Source organism: Triticum aestivum, chromosome 2A, assembly GCF_018294505.1.
Source record: "Triticum aestivum cultivar Chinese Spring chromosome 2A, IWGSC CS RefSeq v2.1, whole genome shotgun sequence".
Classification (NCBI taxonomy): domain Eukaryota; kingdom Viridiplantae; phylum Streptophyta; class Magnoliopsida; order Poales; family Poaceae; genus Triticum; species Triticum aestivum.
The window spans coordinates 772,081,461-772,092,766 of record NC_057797.1 but is presented as its reverse complement, the minus strand read 5'-3'; the positions used below and the strand labels follow the sequence as shown (position 1 = coordinate 772,092,766).

General features: G+C 43.3%; 1 protein-coding gene across 1 annotated transcript; it reads left to right on the top strand.

The window, feature by feature from the left end:
• The first annotated feature begins 3,639 nt into the window (after positions 1 to 3,639).
• On the top strand, positions 3,640 to 10,710 carry LOC123191116 (probable serine/threonine-protein kinase BSK3). The gene is made up of 12 exons (XM_044603898.1): positions 3,640 to 3,867; positions 3,983 to 4,112; positions 4,460 to 4,680; positions 5,451 to 5,586; positions 6,023 to 6,156; positions 6,256 to 6,361; positions 7,106 to 7,191; positions 7,638 to 7,826; positions 8,174 to 8,338; positions 9,157 to 9,270; positions 9,521 to 9,808; positions 10,251 to 10,710. The coding sequence occupies exons 2-11, from the start codon at positions 4,025 to 4,027 to the stop codon at positions 9,764 to 9,766; spliced, it is 1,485 nt and encodes a 494-aa protein (XP_044459833.1). The 5' UTR covers positions 3,640 to 3,867; positions 3,983 to 4,024; the 3' UTR covers positions 9,767 to 9,808; positions 10,251 to 10,710.
• The last annotated feature ends 596 nt before the right edge of the window (positions 10,711 to 11,306 follow it).

Sequence of the window (11,306 nt, the reverse complement as noted above, 5' to 3'; positions counted from 1 at the left end):
GAAGCCACAACTTCATCGTAGTGTAAAACTCACAGCGGGCCCAACTCTGACTTCCAACTTCTAAATTGACCACTTTTGGCTGTCCCCTTGATGTTGCGTGTTATTTACCCACCAATGCCACTCCCAAGTCAAAAAAACGATTCGATTAGATAAGCCCAACGAACATAGCAACAAGCATTGGCCCATCAAGTCGCCCATGCTCCTGACCCCTCGGATAGGTTCCTAGCCACCACAGTCGTCGCCGCTTGCCGCCCTCCGGCGCTACGTGACGAGCCCGACCCTCCGCCTCCGCCTCCATTTCCCTCCCGCCCAGCTTCCCCGTTGACCAGCTCCTCCCGCCCAGCTGCGCCACCACGCGACGTCGATGACCGGCGCCCTGCGTGACACCGCAAGGTAGTAGATGTCCTCCCTCCCTCCTGCCACCTCCCTCATTGTTCTTGTTGTACTTCTACACTAATTAGTGCATAAGCTTATGTATATTGATTGATAAGAAGCTGGTTAGTGCAGGGTACATCAAGTATATGTTACTGATTAGTGCTTATTAGTGCAGGGTACAACAAGTATATGTTTTGAGTGCATGTTGTGTATGGAAAATGTGATGATTACTTCCTGTGTATTGGAAGCTCGACGTCGAAGATGGAACCGGTGGTGATGGTTGACACGGAGGCCATGGAATAGGGACTGTGCCGGACGAAGTTGCAATGTGATGACTTGTGTTATGAAAGGGATAGCATGGTGTATTGGATGTTTGCTTGAGTGCTTGTCAATTAGTGTACATTGTGTTGTTGTGATGACTGAAGTCGTTGCATTTTGTTGCTTGATTGAAGTATGTGTGAGAAGGCAGTATTGGATGATGCAAATGTGAGGCATTTCATTGATATTTGCCATTTTTTTTAAATTCCTTCTCAAAATGGTCATTCATATGTCAATTAACTTACAGATCGGTGTTCTACAGTCAATTACCATATAAACAGTCTCTCAGGCCCTCGGTGGTATTACAGACAATTCCTATTAAATCCATAGTTTTACAGTTGTTTCAACCAAACAGCTTTCAGCCTTTTCATGGCTGGAAGTTCACAACAGATTTCTCACAGCTCACGGCAGTTTTTTCAGAATCTGCAGCTCAACCAAACACAACCTTAGAGTTAATGTGGCTTCAAGCTAGCTAATTAATTGTATATGATGAAAAATTGATAAGGGAGTGGGTGGTTAGATTATTCAGAGTTGAAACCTGACGTGAAGTGAGAAACCAACGTCGGCGTCATGTGTGGAAGCATGGGAGAAAATGGGCAGAAGGGTCAAGGAACACGCGTCACGTCAGTGCAGCAAAGGTCAACCGGTTAACTCCCTGAGCTAATCAATCATAGTAGAATATCATTACGCAGCTAGCTAGCTACTCCTAGCGTCGTCCGCTAACGAATTAATCCAGCTAATTAATTCAGGGGGTCGGCCGATCCCGATCGGCGCGTGAGATGGCAGGCCCCACGTTTCGCTTTCAGTATCTATCGATCGATCAATCCCAAATGGAGCAGTTTAATTAATTATACTACTACTATATGGTTGTTGATTTGATTTGACGGGGCTGGTTTGGTTATGTGCTACGTTCAGAGTACTGACAGATATGTATAGCATATCCCTCCAGCTCCAGGATCCAGCTATCGGCCCATCGTTCCAGCTCGATCCACTAACCTCTGCTAGCTCGGTTATTAGTTTTCGATCTTTTTCTTGAAAGAAAAAAAATTCGGCACAAGTGCAACATTTTCGTAATTGGAAACAAAATTATTTTTTGCCGAACACTATTGTTAACATGATTATAAACTTTATTTTGAACATGGTACGGTCAAAGATACTACGTCAGTCTTGTGAAAAGCATACACACACTCTACCTCTATGAGCTCTCTCGAGATACTGAGCCATCACGACATATCGAGATTGATGAAGTCAGTGGTAGACGCCATCACAGGACGTTTCCTCCTGGAAATTCACTGGGGCACTCACCTGCCAAGCCCTACCGCCCGCTCGATTTTGCCTTGCGGTTCATGAAGGAGTTGAATCCCGCATGAGGCACGGTAAAAAAGAAAACCCCTCAAGAAGTTTTTAAGTTTTAACGATGAAACTGGCGGTTTTTTGCATCTAAAATTGCCAAGTTTCAATAACTCCCAAGATATAATTTTGAACAATTATTTCTGTCGGCCATAGACACAAGATAATTAATTTTCATAGGTCGCTTGTACTAAGTTTCAACATTGAAACTTGACATATTTTTTAAAACTCATCAAAATATAATCAAAATGGATTCGAAGCGCTACTCACGAGAAACACGAATATGAGAACAAAACGTAGTTTGATTTTTTTTAAAGATATATAGAACTTTGAAAATCCGAAGCCAAAACAGAAAGGCAGCACCAGGGACTTAAGTGCCCCTGCACTTACATGCCGCAAATCCTCATCCCATTTCCTCCCACTAAATAAGCATCGTCGAAAAATCTGAAATAAATCGAAAATAAATAAATTTAGTTGCTTGAGTGCCAAGCCTATAATTATAATTTGAGCACAAACTTCTTTTTTCCGGAGCGTGCATACGAGATTCCTGGGCACGGAGACCCGAGAATATCATTAGACATGGTACTTTTATGCCTACTTTACGCGCTAATTAAGGCCTTAATTTGTGCACTCATGCAGAAATGAAAGTGATGCGCGCGCACGCACGCACGCACGATTGATGTGACCGGCCGGCCGGCCTCTCCCATTTGCCATTTTCGAACTAACCAATTAACCAGGCGTTCATCTCAAAAAAAAAAAATTAACCAGGCGTTCGTACGTACGTACGCGCGACCACTAACGCACGCAAAAATACACATACTCTGCAGTCTCCACAGGATCATTAGGCTGGCTGGACAGATATTTTCGCGCATTGTACTCCACCGCCGTCCCTCCCGGGCGGAGGGCCCACCCACCGGACGGTCACTTGGCACGGCCGCCAGATCAGCCCTGCCGTGTCCGAGCATGCAGGCGAGCTGCCCTGTCCGAGATGATTAGTTGACAGCTGGACGATGATGGAGCTGGTTCCCTATCTCGTCCGTGCCTTCCCCTGCCACGCTGTACCGCGCAGGCCAGGCCAGGCTGTACCCACGCACGCACGTACTGTACGTGCAACCAGTTTAATCGTCATCATGCGTGCGTGCGCGCGCGCGCCCGCCGATTCTTTTTCGGCGATCACCGCTTTCGAGGAATGAAAAAGTGAACCTTTCATCAGCGAATCGGTCCATCTCATCTCAGTTTGCGTTTGTCATCATGGCCCACGTACGCACCCAAGAGCCATCTTATCTCAGATAAAGATGGAAAAGCTAGTGAAAGTGGGCCTTCTTTCTCCGTCTCGCGCCACGCCATTTTGCTTGCAAGCCGTGATTCAAAGGGACCCTCTTTGACTAGCAGTATTATAGGGTAGGAAGAGAAGCGGCGTGTGCCGTGCCGTTTTAGGCGGGCATTTATTTAGTTAGCGGTAATTAATTTAATTACTCTCCGAGTAGTGGAGCAAGTACCTGAAATTACCGCGCGATTAAACCCTACTAGGCCCACAGCCCGGCGGCACACAGTACAGGCATGTCGGTATAAAACTACTAAAAAACCCATTAAAAAACAGCGGCATTAGCGAATAACACCACCACCGGCTCCCACCCCCCACCCCCAACACAGCACAGCAAGGTGGTGGTGAGAGAGGAGAGAGCCGATAGAGTCGAGGGGCGAGAGGGGGCGAGAGAGAGCCGAGGGAGATCCAATCCAATCCAGCCCAGTCCCCTCCCCCGCCCCCGCCGTCGCCGCGCCGCTTCGATTCGCTCCGGTTCCGCGCTTGCTCGCTCAGGCGAGGTAAGTTCCGGCCTCGTCTGCTATGCTGCTGCCTTCGGCTGGCTTGGCCTTGCTCAGATCCGCGTGCCGCCGACGACCTGCTCCGTTCTCAGGCTGCTCGCTGCTCTGCTTGCAGGTTCGGCGGCGAGGGAGGAGGAGGAGGAGGAGGGGGATCGGAATGGGCGCCAGGGTGTCCAAGGCCACCTCCTGCTGCTGCCTCCGCGGGCAGCTCCACGGCAGCACCCGCCTCGACGACCCCGGCTCCGGTGCGTGCCTACTGCTCCTCGCAATGCTCCATGCTCGCTTGCTCGCCACGGCTACTAGCTCTCGAGATTTTCCGCTCGCTATTTCTGGCGGCCGCCCTCCCCTTTTCGGGACCTTGTCGGCTTCCGCGATTTTTGCTCCCGCTAGCCCCCGAGATTGTCGGCGGGGGGCGGTTTTCCGATCGCGCGTGCGCCGCGACGACCGCCGCCGCATTTGGGGGCGGTTGACCATGGGTTGAGCCCAAGGGTTATTATTCGCCTTTGATTTGTTATTAGGTCCGCGGATTGGGCTTGCCAGATGGGTGGGGATTGCAGTAATCTGACTGACTGAGGCGGCTTTTGATGCGCAGAGGAGGACGAGCAGGGGGAGGCGTACGAGCTGCCGGCGTTCCAGGAGTACACCTTCGAGCAGCTGCGCCTGGCCACGGCCGGCTTCGCCGTGGAGAACATCGTGTCCGAGCATGGCGAGAAGGCGCCCAACGTCGTCTACAAGGGGAAGCTCGACGCCCAGCGCCGCATCGCCGTCAAGCGCTTCAACCGCTCCGCCTGGCCCGACCCGCGCCAGTTCCTGGTATATGCCTCCTGTCGCCTTCGCTTATCCTCTCTAGTAACAATGTGCGTCTGCTCGGTGTTACTAATGCCTTGATGCCACTAGTTCGTTACTGGTTAGTTATTGTGCCGCTTGCAATTTGAGAATGATGTCTCTTATCATGGAGGTTGTTGATTTCTACCTGCTCCTGACCTGCGATGATATGCACGCTTGTTAATTTACTTGTTTTGCTTTTGGATGGTTTCTTATGATGGCTGGCAGATGAAAGGGTGGCATCTACCAACTGTCTGGCCAACATATTTTTCTTTTTGTACGATTATTAGATTCCAATGTACAACCAGTGTGAGACAGCAATCAATCATTACCAGCCACTACTTGTCCCATACTCCCATCATTGTGTTCTACTAATGCTCTTGGCAAATCAACGATTCAGCATTTTCACAATCTCTATTGCGTTGCTATCATAATTTCCTTCAAATGCTAATCTATTTGACAAGGTTGTGTATTTTCTTACTGTACTAGGTCTACTCCTTGGTCCAGTGCTTTATATGACCCTTCTGCTATCAGTTATCTCACCTCTCTTTTTTGGCTTTTAGGGTGATATCTTTATTTAGATGGCTAGTAATATGTAGAAGTTTTTGCTCTGTCTGTAGCAGGACAGCGGATGGCATTTTTTGTGTCAAAAGTCAAAACAAAATTCCTTTTGTTGATACATTTTTTGCTTGACCCATACAGTTCCAGTATTTTTCTAAGATTTGCCAATATCTTTTGGGGAAATAATTATGCTTCAGGAAGAAGCTAAATCAGTTGGTCAGCTCCGGAGCAAAAGGTTAGCAAATCTGCTTGGCTGTTGCTGCGAAGGTGACGAGAGATTGCTTGTTGCAGAGTACATGCCTAACGACACACTAGCAAAACATCTTTTCCACTGTGAGTCGCCTTGCATTTCCTGGTTGTAATTATGTTTAGCGCAGTTTTTTATTGTTATCTATTATTGTTCTCAACCTATAAGCTTAACTGCTCATAGGTTCATGATGTCGCATCTGTTAATGATTGGTCTCTGTTCATGTCTAAATTTTGTAAATGAATTTTGACAAGAAATTGTGCAGATTGTTCATTTTCTAAACATTGTTCCTCATGACTGTTGGTAATTGTTACATAATGCATAGGAGTAATAAGATTATCTGTTCTAGACACATTAGGTTATGCAACTCAAACATTTCTTGAAAGATTCTCACACTTGTATTATGTCTAGTCTAGCTATCATTTAGGACCTTTAAGTGGACTGGGACTATCTGCACATTATCTTTAATGCCTTGCTTGATTAATGATGTAATATTTCTCCATTATTGTATGCATTTGACAGGGGAAACCCAAGCGATGAAATGGCCCATGAGATTAAGGGTTGTTCTCTATCTTGCTGAGGCTTTAGAATATTGCACCAGTAAGGGGCGTGCTCTCTACCATGATCTTAATGCCTACAGAGTTCTGTTTGATGATGTGAGTATCATGCAAGTTGTTTTACCAGCTTGGTAAACTTTGTTTATATGTGTGTTTGCTGTTGCATTGGTTGATTTATACATTGTTTACATGCTGCAGGATTGTAACCCTAGACTTTCATGCTTTGGCCTTATGAAGAACAGCCGGGATGGCAAAAGTTACAGTACCAATCTGGCATTTACTCCTCCCGAATACATGAGAACTGGTTGGTTTCCTCTTTATGTTGCTAAAACCCTATAGCTTGCTTTTATGTAGCAGTCCCTGGATGATCTTCGTAGAATCTTTCTTGTCAGACCACATTGGCACTGAACTTTCTTGCAAAGTTTCTATGTTCTAATGATGTAGTTGTATAGTTGGAGATTATACCTTGAGTTTTTTTCTGCCTGTGCATTGTACAGTGGGGTGGATTCAGCTTCCCTAATACTATTACGTTATGTCATAGTATAGCACTGTTTTCATGACACCCTACATTAGATTCCCAGAATGTTTTTTGCACCCTAATGGTTTGATCTGTTAAGTAAAATATACTCAGTAGTTGTTAATTTTAACTGGCATGGCTTACAATATGATCTGTACCACGAATGTACCTTGAGATCTTCACACATTGTGATAATTGTAAGAGGAGAGGATCTGCATAGGTCTCAAGGTTGCAATTCATGGTTGAGATAGTGTGTGCAGTCACCCCTTGATAGAGGATATTGACAGTTTGCCCTATTTACAGAACCTAGGTTCAATGCTAGCTTCACAACCAAGCATGTTAACTTTCTTGAAGATTATATAATGTTTCATTTAAGTTCCTTGTACTAGGCAGTCTAGGTGATAAATTCATCTCTTTTTAACTATGTATAAACACTTGATTGCTCCCAAAAATAACACATTGTAATTTCTTACACCATAGTTCGCCTCTAACATCACCGTGATACTTTCCTGTTTACTCTTTTACTTGCAGGACGTATAACACCTGAAAGTGTCATATATAGCTTTGGCACCTTGCTACTGGACGTTCTTAGTGGGAAGCATATTCCTCCGAGCCATGTAACAACTTTGAGCTTTAGTTCTTCCACATCATTTTCTATCTTACTTTTACTTCCTTGGCAATTGGCATCATTATACATTTATACATTTCTTATACTTTGAGCTTCTTCGGCACCATTATACATTTATTGTTTTATTTACTGCTATAGTATGTCATGCGCGTGAAGCAATGCGAAACTATTTCTTGTATGAAGATATTGACCTGCCCTCGCTATCTCCACTGAACAATGTGAAGAACTTAAATACAAGTCCTTATCTCCATCAACTTGCATGCCAGAAATGGATTGACTGTTTGGGATCTTTAAACTAAGTATAGGAAAACAACACTTTAATAACAGGATAAAAATAATAATTTCCTAGAACAATGGCTAGAACTTGACTTTGCACCAAATAGTTGTTTATATCTTCATTTTACCAGACTAACTGATGCTAGTTAATATCTGCAGGCCCTTGACCTGATTCGAGATCGGAACTTTAGCATGCTTACAGACTCGTGTTTAGAGGGCCAATTTTCAAATGAGGAAGGAACAGAACTGGTACGATTAGCTTCAAGATGCCTGCACTATGAACCCCGAGAACGGCCGAATGTAAGATCTATGGTTCAAGCATTGGCTCCTCTTCAGAAAGATGTTGAGGTGAACTTTCCTTACTCTGTCTAGAACAAATGAATTCAAGTTATCTTCCTCTAAAGTTTAGTGCGAAAATGCCACCAGGGGTTTTGGTATGTGTATTGTGCTATTTAGTCCTTGTCTTCAAATAAGCATTTCCATCTCCCAGCTTTATAATCTTTTCTGGCAGTTTTCTTAGCCTGACAGTATAATACAGTACATATCATGGATCAAATAAGTCAGTACTACCTCATAAATTTAGTGTGAAAAAGTAGATATGGCGAACGCCAACTTATTAGTTATCTGGCTCCCGATCAACATTGGACATGAAGTATATAATGTTATAACTGCAGTGGTGTCAATCTGTTTTGTAGACTCCATCTTACGAACTGATGGATATGCCCCAAGCCGGTGCATCATCTGTCCAATCATTGCCTCTTTCTCCTCTTGCTGACGCTTGTTCCAGAAAGGATCTGACAGCAATACATGAAATTCTAGAAAAGACAGGGTACAAGGATGATGAGGGAACAGCAAATGAGGTAACTAATAAAATCATCAATACTTTTATGTGTGCACTTTATATTTTGATCCAAAATATAATATCACATCTTTTGGGAGAAGTTTTAGTGTAAGACCTCTTCTGGTGGCATGCGAAATGCATTTTGGTTGATTGGATTGAAGTACGTATATCACATACTCCCTCTGTCCATCAATATAAGACGTTTTAGAGACTTGTGACAAGTCTCTAAAACGTTGTATATTGATGAACAGAGGGAGTATCTTTTAGCGAGAAGTTATAGTGTTTCACATCTTTCCATGACCATATATTCCTAAATAAACAGGCCTCTTTCCTAACAAGATAATATTCTATATGTATTTGACTTATCCCTAATCTGATCCCTTTTTTGCATGTGTATGCTAGCTGAGTCCCTAGCCTATGTCTTTCTTATGCAACATTTGTTAAGAAGCATATGAAAACGTAAAACTAGTCTGACACCACCATTATTTCAGAACTGGAACTGTATCCTGTAAATAATTTTGGATAATCTTTGTATTTGTACATTTTGAAGAAGAGGAATGTCAAAACCTTCGAAAATACCCCCCTTTTCTTGTACGGCATGTTTTAAGAACAGCCATAGATTTGGGGAGGAGTCTAAGACTCCCAGCCTCGCTTTGGATACATTCTCTTGCCTAATCTTGTAAACGTACTCTTCTTTTTTCTTCCTCTGTACAATCCTTTCCTTAAGCCCTATGTACATACGCCTGTATATATACTCTTGTACTTATAATAAAATTTGTTTAACTGAAACTGTTAAAATTGCTTTGCTGTTACATGATATTTGTCCCCTTGCTGCAGCTCTCATTTCAGATGTGGACCAATCAAATGCAAGATACATTAACCTCAAAGAAGAAGGGTGACAGTGCATTTCGGCAAAAGGATTTTACTACTGCTATTGACTGTTACTCCCAGGTTGCTTTCACTTCTCAATTTCTTTTCTTCTTTTATACAAGCTGACATGTTGCAAGAGTCTCATGTTGAAATGTAACTGTATCATTCCACAATTCCCATTGGCTCTCCTAAAGTTCAAAGGCACTAATAGTAACATCAATTCCGGGGCGGGCTATGAAGTGATCTGAAATTATTGTACATCCGTTGACTTTTCTAAAAGGCTATGAACCAATGTTGACTCTGTTCATTGCTGTTGATTTGTGACATGCAGTTCATTGAAGTCGGTACGATGGTGTCCCCCACCATTTATGCTCGGCGTTGCCTATCATATCTGATGAATGACATGGCAGAACAGGCTCTCAGTGATGCAATGCAAGCGCTAGTAATATCTCCGACATGGCCGACTGCATTTTACCTTCAAGCTGCAGCGTTGCTTTCTTTAGACATGGAGAATGAAGCTCAAGATGCTCTCAAGGATGGTTGTGCCCAAGAGACAAGTAGCAGCAGCGGACGCTGAATATGAACTGATTTCTTGTCTAGGAAATGCACATAATTCCAGGTATTGTCTTTTACCAAATCTTGGTTACTATCGTAAATTTGTAGTACCTCCTTAATTTCAGTGTCCGGGGGATCAAACATGGGGTCATGACTAGTATGTCAGTTTTGATAGTTTGGGTTGTCCCAAGGATTTCTGAACATGTTTGTGCAATATGCAGTTCGTATTGATACATTGTGGATCATGCAAATCAAATACAGAATCCAATTTAGATTGGTACACCTTATTTATTTATTTATTTTTACTATAAATGTCATTAGCTGGTGAAGCGTTTCGAATATCATTGTTGTCACTTGGAAGTTGAAACAATGATATGCAACCAGGAATACTTTTGTCTTGAGTTTGTTTGCTGAAGATATTCTATGAACAGCGGATACTAAAAAGAGACACCCTGATATTACTTGATATGTTATTAAGTAATGTCATTATTGTGCTTGTGGCCCAGGTGCTCGCTTGAACAAAATCATTTGGAATGGACGAAGCAGCTGTTTTTCATCTGTCAACTTTGGCCAAGTGTTCTTTGAGCTTCTTATGATTTGCGTGCATGAGACAACGTCGTCCCTCCTCCGTATGTAAATATGGAACAAAGCGACAACAGAGACCAGGAAAGAGATGCCATATACATTGAAGGGTGAATAACCCCCGTAGACAGGAAATTTTTTGTGGAAGCGAAAAATCCGTCTCGGTTCCTCCCACCGAAGAAAGGGCGAAAAGAAGAGAGATTGTTGATGTACATTATTTGTAAACCTGTACAGTTTTTCCTTTTCGGAGCAGGATCGTCTTTGGCTGAATGGTTGCCAAAAATTCTCAGTTTCTATTACTACGATTCGACTCTGTTGCAATATGTTTTGGAGAGTACTTGCCGCTTTGCAAGTTATCAGCTCATGATTTTATTTTCTCGTTCAGATTAGCAACCGCTGCCGATTTCTTTCAGTTCTGTTCGTTTTGTGCTGTAGCTGTGGAGGGTTAGAGAACAGTTGGTGGTCAAGGGAGGGCTTATGTGTTGATATACTATTACAGTACTTACTCCAATCAAAATAAGTGTCGCAGTTTTGAACTAAGGTTAGTTTAACTTTGGTATTTTCTGACCATCCATTCAGCGTGAATGATTCCCAGTGTTAAGCGCTGGTAAACTACTAACCTCATGGTTAAAACAAGGACAAACCAACAAGTATAGCATTTGGTCCTATTGTCATCCCGTTAAATTTGTCTTTGCAGAGTGACACTGACCGTAGCCATGGTCATTTAAAGGATGTGCGTATGCAACGTACTGATTTGTAGTGATACATCATAGGTTCTAGTAGAGTACAACCGCGTCTATTGATCCAGTGCCCAAGCTGGTCTAGCTTGGTAGATTAATTCCCGTTGTTCAAGAATTCACTTGATTAATTGGTTAATGGGCCAGTTAATCGCTATTCATAGCATGGCCGAATCGAATAACACATATTCATCATGTTAACTTGTTAGGCTGATTAATTGGCCAGTTAGACAGATTAATCAG